Source organism: Lissotriton helveticus, chromosome 10 (genome assembly GCF_964261635.1).
Source record: "Lissotriton helveticus chromosome 10, aLisHel1.1, whole genome shotgun sequence".
Classification (NCBI taxonomy): Eukaryota; Metazoa; Chordata; class Amphibia; order Caudata; family Salamandridae; genus Lissotriton; species Lissotriton helveticus.
The window spans coordinates 393828137-393848095 of record NC_136071.1 but is presented as its reverse complement, the minus strand read 5'-3'; the positions used below and the strand labels follow the sequence as shown (position 1 = coordinate 393848095).

General features: G+C 45.3%; 1 protein-coding gene across 3 annotated transcripts in view; it reads left to right on the top strand.

Annotated features, from left to right (window-relative positions):
- SLC4A2 (solute carrier family 4 member 2) overlaps positions 1-19959 on the top strand; it is a 1409997-nt gene that overhangs the window by 227959 nt on the left and 1162079 nt on the right. Inside the window, exon 1 of one of the 3 annotated variants that reach the window (XM_078662832.1) lies at positions 9066-9197. The exons of the other annotated variants lie outside the window; for them this stretch is intronic. Within the exon in view, the coding sequence (XP_078518958.1) occupies positions 9084-9197 (114 nt within the window). The 5' untranslated portion in view covers positions 9066-9083. Of the gene's footprint in view, positions 1-9065; positions 9198-19959 lie in introns of those variants that run through there. 3 annotated transcript variants of the gene reach the window in all.

Here is a 19959-nt window from a genome sequence, read left to right as displayed (position 1 = left end):
TATGGGGAGGCTTCTTGTAATCACTCTAAAACTCCTTCTTGTGGGTTTTACTCATCCCACATATTGGATTGGCCTTTGTGTGTGTCTTTTAATAATGAAAGCATGCAAATGGCCAAAGGCGGGTGCATGTCCCACTTTCTTTCCGAATGTTCACTCCCACAGCGTTTGCTGTAGGGAGTGAGCAGCGGCAAGCAGAGTGGCAGCTACATTCCTTGTTCTGTTTCTGACGTGTTTTACGATTGTCGGCGTCTTTGATATTTCTTGTTCTCTCATGTTCCGTCCTCCTCCCTCCAGCTACAGGGCTTTTTATCACTATCAGCTACTTTCCGACAGTGTGGTTGTTTTTTCTGTACTACGCAAGTTTGTTTGTTGTTGGCTGAAGATTTTGCTGAAGCAATAATTGTTTTCATTCCACTCCACATTGTGTTTAAAACCAACTTGTGGGTGCACATTAGTTTTCTTTTGTTTTGGCTTGGTCTTTATTTTTAAATTTAAATTGCAGTGTGTGTTAGCCGCGCCATGGAGGTCCGCTGCCCCACTTAGAAGTGTTGGCACCAGGTGGCCTCCTTTGTTTATCTGACTGCGAAACTTCAACCTGAGCCTCCAACCTACAGTGTGAAAATAAATAGCTTGTCTTACACGCACTACGCGGCTGGAAGAAGGAGCAAAGGGCGTCGGGTAAATATATGCAGAACCAAGACCATTGCTTATGGATATGCATACCCACTCAGTTATCTGTAAATCTCACTCTGTGGTTGCTTCCAAACCTCAAAAATGTTACCATGTTTCTACACATTATTATAGAAATATTAAAAGATATTTCAACAGTGTAAATATATTTAGGAAACGTCTATAAATGTACATTATAGCTACTTTTTTTCCACTCAACTAAATTCATACTAATAAAAATGTTACCAACAACCATCAGGCAATAAAATTTCCCCCCCCCCCAAAAAAATTGTCTGTTATTCCAGTATAAACCATTGCCAATATCTCTAGCTAAACCCTTATAAGGTCACAAAGGCGAGACCTATTAGGTGAGACCAATTGGCGATGCCAATGCTTATTTTATTTTTTTACTTTTCCCCATACAATCTCGTAAGACTCTTGCAGGATTGTTAAACTTCTCGTGACAGGCCTAGTAATTTTCCATGCGGGACTCGCAATAGTCTCACAACACAATTGTAGGGAAAATCTTGCATAAGGTAAGCTCTAGCCTCTTCAGTGAGAGCCTGCTGTTGGATAATGGGTGTGCATCATGGAGTATGAAGAGGGACTACCCTCTACTTTCAAACCACTCTCTGAAATGACAACTATGCATAGTAGGACATGTGTAGGGACTGGCCTCTCCGCTGAGACCCCTATCTTGCATAACGGGTGTACATAGTACGGTGTGTTGTGGGACAGGCCTCTCCTTTCAAACCTCTCTCTCACATAACAAGTGTGCATGGTAATCAGTGTGGAGGGACCTGCCTCACCTTTGAGACCGCTCTCTCTCAGGTAATGGGTATGCGTATAAGGGTGTGGGAAGAGACTGGCTTTTCCTTTGAGACCTCTCTCTCTCAGATGACGGGTATGCGTAGCAGTGAGCGGGGAGGGACTGGCCTCTCGTTTCAGACCTCACTCTTAGATGACAGGTCGGGTGTGTGGATGGGCTGGCATCTTCTTTGGGACTTCTTTCTCAGATGATAGGTGTGCGTGGTAGGGTGATCATGGTCTCTCCACTCTGACCTCTATCTCAGATGATGGTTGTGTGTAGTAGGGTGTGGGAAGGGACTAACCTATCCTTTCAGACCTCTCTCTCAGGTGACTGGTGTGTATAGTAGGGTGCAGAGAGGGACTGGCCTGTCCACTCAGACCTCTCTCTTCTGACAAGTGTGTGTGTAGTAGGGTGCGGGGAGGGACTGGACTCTCCTTTCAGAACTCCCTCTCAGATGATGGGTGGGGGTAGTAGGGTATGTTGAGAGATACTGACTGCATAGCACGCTCTGTCCAGGGACTGTCCTCCCTGCTGACATACCTCTTTCTGATAATGGGTATGCATAATAGGGTATGGGAAGAGACTGTAATCTATTCACAACGTGTTAAATATGAGAGGGACCCCATGGTATAGTCAAGGGAAATGAGGTACACACCTAATTTGAAAGCAATTCCCTTGGCAACAATACACTACAATAGCAAGTAGTCAAATTGCATAATAGGGTATGGGAAGAGGCTGTAATCTATTCACAACGTACATAGTAGACTCTGATAAACACCATGTCCGGTAAGACTCCTTCCTACAGGAGCATGTATGCAACTACAGTGTATTCAAAGATCACCTACTCCTTTCTTCTTTTCACGACCCCGCCAGAGTCTTGGGAGATCATTGGAAGAATTAACAGTCTACACAATACAGTACTCATCTTTTACACCCTCCCTCTCATAAACAAGGGCCACAATATGTATTCCTACTAATAGAGTGTATGAAGGACTCATCTACTATCCCTTAGACACCTACTCTCCAAATCTAGGGGGAAAGCATGTTTTTATGCTTCCCGCATATATAGCTTTTTTACTTAATTTCCACAACACCTCCAGTTTTTCACAGTAAACAGTAATGGCAGCCATTTTATTTTTTATTTCTGACATTCCTATAGCCAGTCAATCATAGCACTCACTCACGCAGGAGCCTCTTGCTTCCACAAGAGCTTGAAGGCTCACTGGAAAAGCAAGCCTCCCAACCAATCACAGCACTCAATTTTGTATTTCGCTCTCTTGCGGGAACCACTTCCTGATTCCACCCACGGCGGATTAGGCGAGGAAAGAGACACTGACCTCCGAGGTTTTCTTGTGGGCAAAGATGTTATTTATTTAGAGTGACCCAACAAAACGCGTTTCAAGCCCGTAAGCCCTTGTTCATGTGTCAAAAGTGGAAAAAACGCCATCTACCATTTAAAGTGTAAATATATATATATATATTTATTTATTTATACACACACAAGCACAGATACACACACTGTGTAAAACTGCAGAAGTTCTGGTCTGTAATCTAGAAGACCAAGTCAATTCTGGTTCCTTCAGACGAAATGGAGTACATTGGAGCCAATTTCAGAAGAGATGTGGGCAAGGGATCCCTTCACGGAGAGAATGAATTTACGATCTCAAGTGGATATTCTCCTGAAACATCAGTGGGCTCCTGTGAGGAGTGGCTCCGAGTCCAAGGGAACATGGTAAATATGTTGTGGATTCTGCTCTTTTTTGTCAAGCTACATTCCAACATCATGATTTTTTTGCCTCTTCTTTATGAGGCAGTAAGGGTATTCATCATTCCCTAGCCACGCTTTCACCTGAATCAAGTGTTCCTTCATAACCTCCAACATTGGCCTCCAATTTCAGAGACGTACAAGATGCTCATTCCATTCACTTCTGTGGTCAGAGCTCTACTGAGCTGGTGGATGGATTCACCTATGCTAGATCAGGGAACTCCTTTCGCACTTCTAGACCCTCTGATATTCACAACGGATGCTAGCAAGCCAGGAGGGGAGTGTGCTAGGGACTTTTAACTGTTCTGGAGCTTTGGTCTCCACAGGAGGTGACTTACTCATCAAACTTGAAAGAGTTAAAAACAGTGCAGAAAGCTCTTTGTGGTTTTCTTCCACAGTTGAAGGGTTCAGGTTTTGTGATCAGGACAGACAATTTAATAACAAAGAGTTATATCAGCTGTCAGTTTGGTACAAAACGTCAGTCCCTGAGCCTATTAGCTTTATAGATCAGGTCTTGGGCAAAAGTAAATCTTCTTTCTAGGAGAGCAGTACACATTCAGGGGAGTTTGAACATCCAGGTGAACAGACTAAGTTGAGTATTTTTCAGTTCACAGGAGTTTACTCAATTTCCTGTTTTTTTAGGATCTATGCAGCAGATGGGGGTGTTCTTCTCTTAGACCTGTTCACAGAGGTCTCAGATGCACAAGTTTGTCAGATTTTTTTCCCGCTCAGCAAACAATCAGGCTCTGGGAATCGATGCCCTCGTCCAACCTTAACCAAAGGGTCTCTTGTATAATTTTCCTCTTTTCCCCTCATCTGGACAGTCCTGCTCAGAATTCAGAGGGAGGAATCGGATGACATTCTGGGGGTTCCTTTATGGCCAAGGAGAAAGTGTTTTCCCCTTCTTCACTCCATGGCAGACAAGGAATGGATTCTCCCATTGTGCCCTGTTTCGATCATTTAGCTTGTCCCGACGGTGGCATTCCTGGGTCATCTTTCGCTATCGGCCTGGAAGTTGAAAAGGAGGGTCTGTTAAACAAGGGTCTTTCTTTGCCTCTCTCCCTTTCTATTCAGGCTTCTAGAAGAGAGTCAAATAGAAAGTCTAACAATCATCCATGGGCTTTGTTTGATAATTGGTGTATGGTGATGGGATTATCCTCTTTGGAATGTCCCAAAGATGTGATACTGGATTTTCTTCAGGAGGTTTCGACAAAAATCTTTCAATTTCTACATTTAGACTACAGTGTCCTGCTGTTAGAGCTTTTAGATCTCTCTGGGGTAACCCAAATCCTATTTATTAATTGGTTGGTAGACTTTTTAAGGGATTTTCACTGATTTGGCCTAATGTGAAGCGCTTTTCCCAACAAGGGATTTACCTTTGGTCATTTCTTTTCTTCAGGGTCGCCCCTTTGAGCCAATAGAAGAATCCCCTGATACAGTTTTGTCTTTCAAGGTGTTTTTTTCCTGGTAGCTATAACTTCAGCCAAGCGGTTGAAAGAGTTAGGTTCTTTTCAGTGTCACATATCCTTATTTTACCATTCTGTAGGGTAGGGTAGTTTAGTCTTTATGTCCTGAGTTTCTTCCTAAAGTTAACTCTACATTTCATAGAAATCAGGACATAGTAATGCCTTCCCTCTTGGATTTGATTTCCTCTGACTTTTCCATGGCTTCTTTAAATGCAGTAAGGGCTCTTACTATTTATCTGAAGAGGTTGTCTAACTTTCGGTAGACATATTACTCATTCATTTATTTATGTCATACTAATAAAAGGGTACGCCGTCTAGATCTACTCTGGTAACATGGGTCAAGACTGTTATTTCTATGGCTTACAAAAATGCAGGCTCCGAGTTTGCCAAGAATGTTCAGGGTCATTCAGCAAGAGGTATGGTAGCATCTTGGGCTGAATGGGCTAGAATGTAGGTGGAAGACACTTGTACAGCAGCATCTTTGACCTCTCCATCCAATTTGATATCCCATTATAGGATTGATGTTGCTCGATGTTCTGGGTCTCATTTTGGGTCTAGTTTTCTTTCTTTGCCAGATTTCCAGATCTCTTGCTAAACAAGGCTGTCATGGGTTTAGCCAGGGTGGTTCCTTTTTTCTATGGCTTGAATTGGGGCTTTTGAGGAGTTGATGTTCTGGCAATAAAAATTGTCCGTTACTCCCATATGTGTGTCTGTGCCTTTATTCTAGCAATTTCTGTTAGGATAAGAAGGCCCTTGCTTGAATATATTCTCACTATGTAAGGACTGGGACGAGGAAGCTGGTGAGGAGGTAATGCTCAGATTACTTACCAGTAATTTGTATTAATCCAATTCTTTCTTCCTCATCCCAGTACTTATGACCCTCTTTTGGTGTCCTGTGTTTTTGTGTATGAGGCCTCTTGTGGGCCTTGGCAGACTTATTGCATGTATTATGTAATCTGATGACATTTGTATTGATATGCAACAGGCCAACAAAGCAATCAACAGAGAAAGACATTCAGGTCCACCGATTGCGGACATGATCACGCAGCTGAATGGCGCCAATGTTTCCTCCTGCCTTGATTTGAACAAAGGCTACCATCAACTTGAACTGGAAAAAAACTGTAGGTACATTACTATTTTTTCAAATCATGTTTGTTTATTCAGATATAAGGGACTCAGTTTTGGTGTGTCATCAGCTCTAGAAATCTTTCAAAATGTAATTTGTCGAATAATTCAGCCTGTCACACATGCTTTAACTACAGTGATGATATATTAGTGTTTGGGGCTACATGAAAGGAACATGATAAAACACTCACACAAGTATGCCGTCTGCTTGTTGATGCAGGTCTCACACTAAATGCAGAGAAGTGTGAGTTTCACAAAAACAGACTCAATTATTTGGGCATATTTTGTCTAAAAAGGTAATGACACCTGATCCTGAAAAGGTACAAGCATTGTCACCTACTTGCCCCCAGAGGATGTGACCATGCTACGAGTCTTCTTAGGCATGGCTATCTATTGCTCCAGGTACATTCGGGATATTGTCACTGTGAGTGCCGCTCTACGTGAACTAACAAAGTGAGATGTTCCATTTGAATGGTCATCTGAATGGGACCAGAGTTTCAAGAAAATAAAATGCAATTGAAATGTCTTACTTTGATCCGAAATTGTATACAGAGATTGTGGTAGATGCAAGCCTGGTGTGGTTGGGCATGATCAGTGGGCAACACAATGGACAGCCCGATGCTCAGAGACACATTTTGGCCTGTGCTAACCGGAGTCTATTTCAGACTGAACGTGCTCGTTCTCAACCGTAGAAAGAAAGCTTAGCTGTAGTGTGGGTGTGTGAACACTTCCATGTGTTTGTGTATGGAAAGCATCACACCCTTGTCATGGATCATCAGGCGTTGCCTCCAATTTTCCTACATCCATAAGCCAGGATGCCAGCATGCATCAAGAGGTGGGGGTTGCATATGCAGGAATATGAGTACACTATTGTGCACAAACCAGGGAGGGATCAAAATTTCCATGAGTGCCGCCACAGCATCAAAATACAACCTCCAAAGCTGGCCACATCAATATCATAGCAAAGTCAAGTGCGCCTGCAGCTCTTTCTATTGAACAGATTCTGCCAGGTACTAATACTGACAAAGATATGCTTAAGCTTAAAGAAATCATTGCAACGCAATCATGGAGGACAAATATTCGACCTCTTAAAGATGATGTTGAGTACCAGAAATTCAAGAATGTTCATGAGGAACTTTCTGTTACTCATGATAGTGTCATACTAAGAGGGGCATGAATAGTTATCGCTGAAAGCCTGAGGCAACAAGTTATTGAACTGGCATGCAAAGGACATTGTGGCATTGCCGCAACTGAAAGAGCCCTCCGGGATCAAGGGTGGTTCCAGCGTCTTGATGAACGAGTTGAAAGGGAGCTGTAAACTTGTCATCTGTGCAACAGTCTGTCTCCCAAAAACGACTCTGCACTTGCTAAACATATCAGATCTACCTACGCAAGCCTGGAAGAGGATTGTGGATGACTCCTTTGAACACCTCAATAATGGAAATCATCTCATGGTAGTTGTCGATTATTACTCACGTTTTACTCTAGAAGAAGAAGATTTATGAAGATTTATCATCAACTACACATGACAAAGTAATCAAGAGGATGGATGACATTTTTGCAGCATGGGTTATTTCTTCCATTCTCAAATCTGACTATGGTCCACCCTTCAATTGCAGAGAGTTTTAAAACTTTCTTAATCGTTTGAACATCAAACATCAGAAAAGTACACCTTTCTGGCCACATGCAAATGGCATTATTGAATGATTTATGAGTACTTTGAAAAGGATGGTTCAGTGTGCTGCGCTGGAAGGAATTTTCAAAACAGCTTTACAATCAGCTTACTGTGCCTACTGTTCCACTCCTCATTCCACGACTGGAGAAAGGCATGCCACGTTGCTGTTCGTGAGAGCTTTTGGAATGTGGATATCACAATCACCCACCACTCTGTCAATAGATCCTGACGAGTCTTGTGTCACTGACATCTGTCTAGAATGCAAAATGAAGGCTAATGCCTATAAGCGCCAATGCACTAGAGACACAGTCTTCGAGAAAGGAGACCAAGTTCTTGCCATGCAAAAGTGGACATTCAGCACTGACCTCCATTTGATGCTGAACCCCTAAGAGTTGTGGTGAGTAAAGGACATATGGTAACTCCCCAACAACCTGGAAAATCAATAACCAGCGACTCATCAAACTTTAGGTATTTGCCTCAATGTTCATCTTCTCCAGACCTCATGAGTGAGGCAAGTCCACCTGGGGTGCCCAAGTCAAGCATCTGACTCTTCTCCAGAGATGCCAGATGAAGAAACCCCTCCTTTATCTCGTACAACTAGATCTGGAGGACTTATGCGAGCACCTGGAACTCATCAAGGAGTTATAATGTGCATATATTTGTTCATACTTTTTAGTTAACAAAGGGGAAGATGTGTCCTGTGATGGTATGAGGCCCCTAGTGGTTCTTGGCAGACTCCTTACAAGTATTACATAATCTAGTGGATGTGGTTAGTACCGTTTGTGGCACAGTGTGTTCAGTTAATGGTTGCATGCTGAAGAATAAAGATGTGGAAACCAGAGCTATGTGTGTGGCATGGTCTGTTACATGCTCCCGGACGCTACACCTCCCTCCCTAATTCCTGGCCGCCTTATACTGGTGATCACAACCATGCTTGCCTCAAAAAGTGCAGGAGGAAGGGGAGGATTTTATGGGAGGAGTTTGATTTCAGTTTAACTTCAAGAGAAAACAGCATTGTTATCTTTGCACAGCGTTTCTGTCCGAAATGCAATATTCATCCAAACAGTGAACATTCAAAGAATCTTTTTTTCTCTGTTTCGTTCACAGTGTGTTCCCATGTACTGCAGGACGCGCCTTCCTGCATGCCCGTGGCCTCTTGAATGCTGACTGTTCCAGTGTGGTGCATTCAGTGTGTCAGTCGCCCTCCGTTTTCACTTGCAGTCAGTTTATATTTGGCGCATGTGTCTATACACTCTGGTTTGTAAGCAGCAGGCTGCCTCTCAGTTGGGTGATTTGGCCTATTCAAACTTTTTAAATTAGATTTTGCCTGTTTCCTAAACAAAAGCTCATTACTTTCCTAATTGGCCCCTTGCGCTAGTCCGCCTGCATCCAGGGAAGTGCCTTCTTATTTGAACAAAAGTTAATGGTTAACCCCTTCCGCAGGTGCCAGGATTGAGGTATCCCGCGTGCGGACACCATTGGACGATTCGCACTTGTTCCCATGGCAGCGAGGTGTGCACGTGATACCAGAATAGGGCCTGGAGCATTCCCTATGTATGCTTAACTGTGTTTATGTGTGCGTGTGTGCTGCTTGCATGCCATACATGTGTGGCCAGTCATCCCTCTGCCGAAGTTCCACGAGTAAACTTAAAACGTCATTTAATGGACTTTCTGCTAATTTCCCAGGTAAGAGGCTTTTGTTTCCTGATGGTGGTGCTAGTTCAGTGTTCGTCACAGCACCTCCGGCAGGGAGCGAAACACCCTACAGTGGCCGGTGGAACTGGACCATGCCTGCTGTTCCGTGGGTCCTGCTCTGGTGCACTGTAAAAAAGTGGAAATGACAGATGTGTGCACATATATAGTTCTTGTAGTTCTAGGGGGACGGGTGAAAAATTCACGGAAAAGGTGTAGGTGGAGCTAAACAATTCTTAAAATGAGGCAGGTTGGGGACGAATACTTTCTGGGACATATTGATTACAAGAACTTATTCGAACAAACTTACAATTCCAGAAGGATGAATGAATAGGGCAGGTTGGCCTCTGATAACCTCTGTTAATGTGGTAGGCAGGCGCGCAATGCCCATTAGGCGCCGAGTATACTAGACCGGGGCTGCTGCAGCTTCCAGGACAGGCAACATTCTTCAGATGATGTGTGGTGGGCTGCGTCGGCTTTAATGATAGCCTCGTGCTAAGTATTGACAGGGTGAACAGGGGTTGCACAAAAACAGGTCTGGGGACTGTCATCCTGGCAGCAAAGGTTTTAGGGTCAGATATGGGGCTGCTTCCTTTCACCTTCACTTAAATAACCATAGTTCGCACACAACTTAAATTAAAAATCAGTGCAGATGAAAGCACCTGCGTGAAAAACGTTCTTTTAAGTTATGGAGGCCGAATGTGTTAATGTGATTACTGAAGATTTCTTTGTGTGTAAGTAACCAGCCAAGTAGGCAACTGAATCCTTGTTGGTGCACTAGAGAATAGTGATATGTATATAGAGTGCTACGAGGTCCCAACTTGTAAAAGAACGTACTGTAAATATGCAAGTCATTATTTTAAAATTGCATTACACATACTATGAGATAGGCTGTAGCAAAATCGGCAAACAACTTTAAGGTCTCGGGTACAAAGCCATCTTGCAATCATAATGTCTACAATTTGCAAAATGTCAGGGTTAATGACCACTAAATGCCTTTTTAGGTTTCGCCTCGTCGAAAGCTGCGCCGCGCAGCTTTTCGGCGCAGGCGAAATCTAATGTTTACACTATGTGGCTTGGGAATCCGCCCTCTGTTCCATTGGCTAGCTCCATAAATGGAGGCTAGCCATTGGAACAGAGATCTGTCCGTCATGGCCGGAGCAGATTCGTGGGCGTTCCGGCCATTTTTACTCATCCCGCCCCCTTGCGATCGTCATGCGGCGGTGGGCGGTGTTTATTATTTTTTTTTTTTACAGCTTTGTTTTCCACCATTTCGGAAGTGTCCTTTGTAGGGGTGGGTTGCGCGATGTCCCGCTGTCCGTTCCCGCCCCCCCCGCTGTTAATTGATTCCTGATAGGATCACATTAGGGTACCTAACATCAACCTCCTAACGAGAGAGGCAATGTCGTATTTCGGAAAACAATTATTTTACTTGCGAGATTACACTGTTTTGGAGTTGTAGGATTTCGATTTATGTGGGCGTGTCCACCTCTGATAGTACCCATATTAGGTCAAAGCATGAATGAGCTGCAAGCTGGGACACACTTTGCCATGCTCTTGCACAACCCTTTTACTCTTGCAGTAACATTTTAACATTCACGAGTAATTTTCTACACCTAACATTGCTGAATACGTCTAAATGCGGTCTAGTGCTGAATACGACTATGGTACCGAATAGTAGAGAGTGGCGTCACAAAGCCGAAACCCTCACAGCCAATAGGGAGGCGCGCAGCACGTTAGACCGTTCTGGAAACGCCGACTGCACGCTCCCTAGCTCCCTTTTCTTACGAGGCGGCGTGTTGGAGGCCACACATTTCTCAGCTCCAAGCGACCAGCCCGGAAACCCCCTAATTCAGCCATGTCTGCCGTTAAAGCTCTCAACCCGAAGGCCGAGGTACCTCGGGCGCAGGCAGCTTTGGCCGTAAACATCAGCGCTGCTCGTGGGCTGCAGGACGTGCTGCGGACCAACCTGGGCCCGAAAGGGACCATGAAGAAGTGAGTGTTCTTCCTGCTGGGTTTAGGGCGGGGGGAAGAGGATGCTACGCTACTATTCGGAGCGCTATTGTGCTATATATGGGTTGGTTATGTGCCCAGGTCTGCGCATGCGCGCGGCGTTGTTAAACTCGGATGTTTATGGTTGCATAGTACTCGTTGCAGCCGAGATGACCGGGCTAATAATGAAGTGATGTTTACAAACTATGGTGTGAATACAGTGCCTGGAAACACACTAACGTGGAGGTTTGCGAACCCAACAGTTGGAAACCCCGTGTTGTGTGTATGTGTGGGAGCCATAGAAATAACGGCCGCAGTGGAATAACTGCATCAAAGAAGGACTTGAAGGTCATAGGAATAGAAGACGGACTTCAGAAGTGGCGGATGTGAGTTTTTGTGGCTAGTTATAGAAACGAGTGTCTGGAAAGCTTGGAAGTTGATAGTGCGCAATACTTGACCTGAATTTCCGTGTGTGAACCCGACTTGTAGAAGTTCTGGGATGGGCTTCCTCCAGAGAACATTTAGAGAACAATTTGTTCAAATTGTGCTCTTGAAAACCAGTTTTTACGTAAATTTGCTAAGACGCCATAGGCCACGGAGGGACAGTGCTGTTCTTCCTCTCATCATTTCAAATGGGCTGATTCCTGTGCTCTCCCTAGTTGTTATTCTGAATGCCCAAATCATTTTCTTTACCTCCATTTTTCAACATAACTCGTTGTTTGCTAGTTGTATGGTTCCTTTCAACACTCTGTTGAACCTTTCCACAGCTCCATTACCTGCTGGGTAGTATACAGATGTCATTTTTTGTGTAATACCGTTTCTATTGATAAACATTTTGAAGGCAACAGATGTGTGTGGCTCTGGGTGGGTGTGTGTGGCTCTGGGTGGGTGTGTGTGGCTCTGGGTGGGTGGGTGTGGCTCTGGGTGTGTGTGTGTGGCTCTGGGTGTGTGTGTGTGTGGCTCTGGGTGTGTGTGTGCTCTGGGTGTGTGTGTGTGGCTCTGGGTGTGTGTGTGTGGCTCTGGGTGTGTGTGTGTGGCTCTGGGTGTGTGTGGCTCTGGATGTGGGTGTGTGTGTGTGGCTCTGGGTGTGTGTGTATGTGGCTCTGGGTGTGTGTGTGGCTCTGGGGGTTTGTGTGTGTGTGTGGCTCTGGGTGTGTGTGTGTGTGTGTGGCTCTGGGTGTGTGTGTGTGTGGCTCTGGGTGTGTGTGTGGCTCTGGGTGTGTGTGTGTGTGTGTGGCTCTGGGTGTGTGTGTGTGTGTGGCTCTGGGTGTGTGTGTGTGTGTGTGGCTCTGAGTGTGTGTGTGTGGCTCTGAGTGTGTGTGTGTGTGTGTGTGGCTCTGGGTGTGTGTGTGTGTGTGTGTGTGGCTCTGGGTGTGTGTGTGTGGCTCTGGGTGTGTGTGTGTGTGTGGCTCTGGGTGTGTGTGTGTGGCTCTGGGTGTGTGTGTGGTAGTAATTTTTGTCTGCTGAGCTCGTCCGTAGGGTACAATAGGTCTCACATTTGCAAGAGATTAAGCTAATGGCAATGTAAATGACAATGCCATTTATTTATCTGTTTTCAAAACCAACACATAATACAAATTTTGTCATTTACAATGCCAATAGCTCTAACTTTTCCAAAGGCGAAACCATTGCATTGTAAATGCTTGTTAGGTTTCGCCTCGTCGAAAGCTGCGCCGCGCAGTTTTTCGGCGCAGGCGAAATCTAATGTTTACACTATGTGGCTTGGGAATCCGCCCTCTGTACCATTGGCTAGCTCCATAAATGGAGGCTAGCCATTGGAACAGAGATCTGTCCGTCATGGCCGGAGCAGATTTGTGGGCGTTCCGGCCATTTTTACTCATCCCGCCCCCTTGCGATCGTCATGCGGCGGTGGGCGGTGTTTTTTTTTTTTTTTTTTTTTTATAGCTTTGTTTTCCACCATTTCGGAAGTGTCCTTTGTAGGGGTGGGTTGCGCGATGTCCCGCTGTCCGTTCCCGCCCCCCCTCCCGCTGTTAATTGATTCCTGATAGGATCACATTAGGGTACCTAACATCAACCTCCTAACGAGAGAGGCAATGTCGTATTTCGGAAAACAATTATTTTACTTGCGAGATTACGCTGTTTTGGAGTTGTAGGATTTCGATTTATGTGGGCGAGTCCACCTCTGATAGTACCCATATTAGGTCAAAGCATGAATGAGCTGCAAGCTGGGACACACTTTGCCATGCTCTTGCACAACCCTTTTACTCTTGCAGTAACATGTTAACATTCACGAGTAATTTTCTACACCTAACATGGCTGAATACGTCTAAATGCGGTCTAGTGCTGAATACGACTATGGTACCGAATAGTAAAGAGTGGCGTCACAAAGCCGAAACCCTCACAGCCAATAGGGAGGCGCGCAGCACGTTAGACCGTTCTGAAAACGCCGACTGCACGCTACCTAGCTCCCTTTTCTTACGAGGCAGCGTGTTGGAGGCCACACATTGCTCAGCTCCAAGCGACCAGCCCGGAAACCCCCTAATTCAGCCATGTCTGCCGTTAAAGCTCTCAACCCGAAGGCCGAGGTAGCTCGGGCGCAGGCAGCTTTGGCCGTAAACATCAGCGCTGCTCGTGGGCTGCAGGACGTGCTGCGGACCAACCTGGGCCCGAAAGGGACCATGAAGATGTGAGTGTTCTTCCTGCTGGGTTTAGGGCGGGGGGAAGAGGATGCTACGCTACTATTCGGAGCGCTATTGTGCTATATATGGGTTGGTTATGTGCCCAGGTCTGCGCATGCGCGCGGCGTTGTTAAACTCGGATGTTTATGGTTGCATAGTACTCGTTGCAGCCGAGATGACCGGGCTAATAATGAAGTGATGTTTACAAACTATGGTGTGAATACAGTGCCTGGAAACACACTAACGTGGAGGTTTGCGAACCCAACAGTTGGAAACCCCGTGTTGTGTGTATGTGTGGGAGCCATAGAAATAACGGCCGCAGTGGAATAGCTGCATCGAAGAAGGACTTGAAGGTCATAGGAGTAGAAGACGGACTTCAGAAGTGGCGGATGTGAGTTTTTGTGGCTAGTTATAGAAACGAGTGTCTGGAAAGCTTGGAAGTTGATAGTGCGCAATACTTGACCTGAATTTCCGCGTGTGAACCCGACTTGTAGAAGTTCTGGGATGGGCTTCCTCCGCAGAACATTTAGAAAACAATTTGTTCAAATTGTGCTCTTGAAAACCAGTTTTTACGTAAATTTGCTAAGACGCCATAGGCCACGGAGGGACAGTGCTGTTCTTCCTCTCATCATTTCAAATGGGCTGATTCATGTGCTCTCACTAGTTGTTATTCTGAATGCCCAAATCATTTTCTTTACCTTCATTTTTCAACATAACTCGTTGTTGTTTGCTAGTTGTATGGTTCCTTTCAACACTCTGTTGAACCTTTCCACCGCTCCATTACCTGCTGGGTAGTATACAGATGTGGTTTTATGTGTAATACCGTTTCTATTGATAAACATTTTGAAGGCAACAGATGTGTGTGGCTCTGGGTGGGTGTGTGTGGCTCTGGGTGGGTGTGTGTGGCTCTGGGTGGGTGTGTGTGGCTATGGGTGTGTGTGTGTGGCTCTGGGTGTGTGTGTGTGTGTGTGGCTCTGGGTGTGTGGGTGTGGCTCTGGGTGTGTGTGTGGCGCTCTGGGTGTGTGTGTGTGTGGCTCTGGGTGTGTGTGTGGCTCTGGATGTGGGTGTGTGTGTGTGTGGCTCTGGGTGTGTGTGTGTGGCTCTGGGGGTGTGTGTGAAGGTGTGGGGCTCTGGGTGTGTGTGTGTGTGTGTGTGTGTGGCTCTGGGGGTGTGTGTGTGCGGCTCTGGGTGTGTGTGTGGCTCTGGGTGTGTGTGTGTGTGGCTCTGGGTGTGTGTGTGTGGCTCTGGGTGTGTGTGTGTGTGTGTGTGGCTCTGGGTGTGTGTGTGTGTGCGGCTCTGGGTGTGTGTGTGTGTGTGTGTGTGGCTCTGGGTGTGTGTGTGTGTGGCTCTGGGTGTGTGTGTGGCTCTGGGTATGTGTGTGTGGCTCTGGGTGTGTGTGTGGTAGTAATTGCTGTCTGCTGAGCTCGTCCGTAGGGTACAATAGGTCTCACATTTGCGAGAGATTAAGCTAATGGCAATGTAAATGACAATGCCATTTATTTATCTGTTTTCAAAACCAACACATAATACAAATTTTGTCATTTACAATGCCAATAGCTCTAACTTTTCCAAAGGCGAAACCATTGCATTGTAAATGCTTGTTTGATGTAGTAAACCCATTTTGGGATTCAGTTAGAGGTTACCAAATTGCAAAATGCGTTTGGAAAACCATATTGAATAATTCTCGGAAGAGTTTTATTGAGGGTGTTGCTTCTAAGTAGAGATTTGTGATGGTATGTAACAATGTTTTGGAACTGAAATCTGGTTGCAAAACTGAAAAGTTACGGTTTCCAAAGTTGAGACAATAATACATTTGAAAATGCGATTGTATAAAAACATTGCATTGGAGAGTAGGCACTGGTCCAAGGGACAACTGACAATTCTCAAACAAACTTAAAAAAATCCTATTTTTAAATGCAGCCTATTTCCTTTAAGACAAGTATTTGCAATGCAATAGGTCTCGCATTAAGAAAGTTTGAGCTATTGGTCTTGTAAATGACATTTTTTTTTATGTGTTGGCTTTGAAAATAGCTAAATTAATAGCTTTGTCATTTACAATGCCAATAGTTAGAACATTCGCAAATGTGACACCTGTAGCATTTGTAATGCGACATGTTTTGTATTTACGCGACTTAGATGTATTGATATTACAAATATCAATGGCTTTTAAGTTTTTAAAATTAATTAATACTTAAATAAAAGTGATTGTAATTTATAATGGCAATAGCTTAAACTTTTGTAAATAACTTTTGTGAAGATTATGTTCAGTGTATTTTATTGTGCCGAAAATTCAAGAACAGAAGTGAAATATTAACATCTTTTTGTGACATTTGTAATAAAGCTTGAAACATTGAGAGAACATTTTTGAACCAGTTGTTGTTGAATGGTTGCACAGATTGATGCTGTGATGGCGCGGAGTGATGTTGTGGAGGCGACGAGTGATGCTGTGGCGTTCAGTGATGCTGTGGTAGCGCATAGTGATGTTGTGGTGGCCCTGAGTGATGCTGTGGTGGCCCTGAGTGATGCTGTGGAGGCCGTGAATGATGCTGTGGAGGCCGTGAGTGATGCTGTGGAGGCCGTGAGTGATGCTGTGGAGGCCGTGAGTGATGCTGTGGTGGAGCTGAGTGATAATGTGGTGGTGCTGAGTGATAATGCGGTGGTGCTGAGTGATAATGTGGTGGTGCTGAGTGGTGCTGTGGTGGTGCTGAGTGGTGCCGTGGTGGTGCTGAGTGGTGCCGTGGTGGTGCTGAGTGATGCTGTGGTGGTGCTGAGTGATGCTTTGGTGGTGCTGTGGTGACGCTGAGAGGTGCTGTGGTGGAGCTGAGTGATGCTGTGGTGGTGCTGAGTAATGCTTTGGTGGTGCTGAGTGATGCTTTGGTGGTGCTGTGGTGGCGCTGAGTGGTGGCGCCGAGTGATGCTGTGGTGGTGCCGAGTGATGCTTTGGTGGTGCTGAGTGGTGCTGAGTGATGCTGTGTGAAGCTGTGTGATGCTGGTGTGGCGCTGAGTGATGCTGTGGTGGTGCTGAGTGATAATGTGGTGGTGCTGAGTGATAATGTGGTGGTGCTTAGTGATAATGTAGTGATAATGTGGTGGTGCTGAGTGATAATGTGGTGGTGCTGAGTGATGCTGGGGTAGCGCTGAGTGATGATGTGGTGATGCTGAGTGGTGCTGTGGTGGTGCTGAGTGATGCTGGGGTGGCGCTGAGTGATGCTGGGGTGGCGCTGAGTGATGCTGTGGTGGCGCTGAGTGATGCTGTGGTGGCGCTGAGTGATGCTGTGGTGGCGCTGAATGATGCTGTGGTGTTGCTGAGTGGTGCTGTGGTGGTACTGAGTGATGCTGTGGTGGTGCTGAGTGGTGCTGTGGTATTACCCTAAACCATCTGCAAACTAGATGGTTTAGGTTAAAAACTAACACAGAAGGTCCTGTGGGTCCATTTTACACCTGGTCAGTACAACATATGTAGGCCTGTAAATACTCAAGACAACAGTTTATGACGTAAAAGCAAAAACAATTTCACTGGTCATGTTTTACAAAATTATATTCTCTTGAGATGTTAAAAACGGTCTTGTGAATGAAGATGGCGCAGTGTTCAAAAGTGCAAGTGTGGAACAAAAGTGATACCCAAATGTATACACAATCATAGACCCATGCTAATTCTTTGTGAGTTAAATAGTAAGTAATAAAGCCTCCGAGACATTTTAAACCTTTCCTAAGATTTTGAGGCTTCATCACGCCGCAAATTGTGCCATCTATCTCATGTACCTAAGGGAGTACAGAAAGGCCTGTTGGGCACTCGTTAGTGCATAATAACCCAATCTATGTGTTTGACCTACCTCCAACTCCGTAATAGATACACTTCAGAAAGGAGGTGCCTTTAAATGAATGCACTACACAGTAAAGAAAGCACATTGTCTATTTTCCATCTGGTATTAACCATAACATATTGAACTAAGGGACCTGAATTCCCACCATTTTCAAAATCATGCAACCGAGCCTCATGTTGACCACTAAGTCCAAATTGCAACTGTGTGCATGCAGTCTGTGTATGATATGTAACAAAGCACGTCCAACCTATACTATACTAATGTCTCTGTTGTGTTTATACTCTTGGTAACCAGGGCCATCCATGATTATGGAAGCAGCCAACCAGTTACACATGCCAGTTCAGTAATTTCGGACAAAAGCACAACTCAGCTACAAAATAACTTGAATTACAATTATACACTCAAATATTATATTGTTGCCATCAAAATATCCAAAGCTGGTTTAGCAGTTCTGGATCTAAGTGCAATGAAATAAAACAACCATTTGCTTACACTTAAGCTATTGGCATTGTAAATGGCAATGCCTTTTTATTTATCTGTTTTGAAAACCAATATGTAAATAAATAAATAGCATTGTCATTTATAATGCCAATGGCTGGAACTTTCACAAATGTGAGACCTCACTCCAAGCACACTGAAAGGGAGGGGTGGAGGAGGGGAATGCTGCAGGGGGGCAGGCCTATGTGTTTAAGGGAGGTGCTCAGCTGTGCAAGCAGCGCTGACAAAGTGAATCCGATGAGCTGTGACTAAAGGGAGGGGCACGGATGCCATTGAAGTGCTAGCACGGCATGGGGTGATTTCACACAAAAAAACCATTTGGTTAAAGAGCAGTTATGGAGACAGCCACAAAGTGCGCTATACACATGCACGAGAGACTGAAAGCTTTGCGACAGACGTGGAAAAAATGTACATAGACTGGTGGAACAGAAAGAAAGTACTGCTTGTTGACTGGATGGAAAGTTGAAGTGCAGGCAGAAAATAAACAAGCGTGAAAACCCACTAATCAATTGCAAGAACCAGAAGGATCGGAAAGAAATGTGAACGGAGGAACATTAGAGCATGCGATTCACTTATGAATATGAGGGTGAGAATGTTGTGGCATTGGTGTTTGTCCACATCTGCTCGGGTCACAATCGAAGTTATCTAAAACAAGTTTGAGCTACTGACATTGCAAATAACAGCCTTTTATTTTCGTTTTCGTTTTAAAAACAAATAAAAGGCATTGTCATTTACAATGCCAATAGCTTAAACTCGTGTACCTGCGAGACCTATTGCATTGCAAAGGATTGTTCCACGAGGGAAAGAAAAACACCCGAGGGGGTTGGGTGGGTGGGCTGAATTCTGTTTTCATTTGAGAAACTCAGATCACTGCATGTGGTTTTAGTATTGTGACCTGGATAAGAAGTGGGGGGGGGGGCGCTCGAGCGAGGACTGTTACATAAAAAATGCTGCGGGTCTTTAATATAGCACACATCACAAACTGAATTGCCTACTAGTACTTGAGCAATGGCCGGTGTTATTTCTCCACACTACGTCACTTTTAATATTACCTTCAGAGTTAAAAGTAAGAGTCCACACTTCAGCAAACAGGACCTGCTGCCTGTAGGTTATACATTTCGCTGAAGAAAGCGCTCAACACCATCGATATATACACACAGATTGCACCTCCACTCTTCAGACGCCTGCCGGGCGCACGCACACACGCACTCGTGCACTTTATGAACATAGGTACGGTTGCCGAGTCCCCGCTAGAATCTGGTAGGACAGCTGGTATGGAGGCACTGGCGACTGACCCTACCACTCCCACCCCGTAATGGCCCCCAAGCATGTCCTGAGGTGTGAAGATGGTCTTTGAAGGCCGTTTACAGCCTTTCACATGGTTTTCTGGTGTGAGAGTGGGGGACAAATGTTTTGGGGTGCCATAAACTCGCCCCTGAGGTGTGAGCTCCCCCTCCCTGTGGCTTTCTTTCATGGAAAGCTGACTCGCAGAATCCCTCGCCCGTTCAAGAATATTTCTGCGGTTTGTTCTGGCTGGCGGCGCCTTGGCCATAAATGAAAGATAAAGGGAAAGACTGCGGCATGGAGCGCAAGGCAGAGGTGGGCTGTAGAGGGGAGAGAGCGCGCGAGGGGGGTGGGGGGCCTACAGTCAAAGAGAGAGAGACCGGCAGCAGACTGAGAGAAGAGAGAGCACGCACAGGAGGGTAGAGGAGAGAGAGACAGTCAAAGAGATCGAGAAGCTGAGAAAGGCAATCAAAGAGAGGCAGTCGCAGAGAGAGGCAAGCCAGGTAGTGGTTAGCGAGA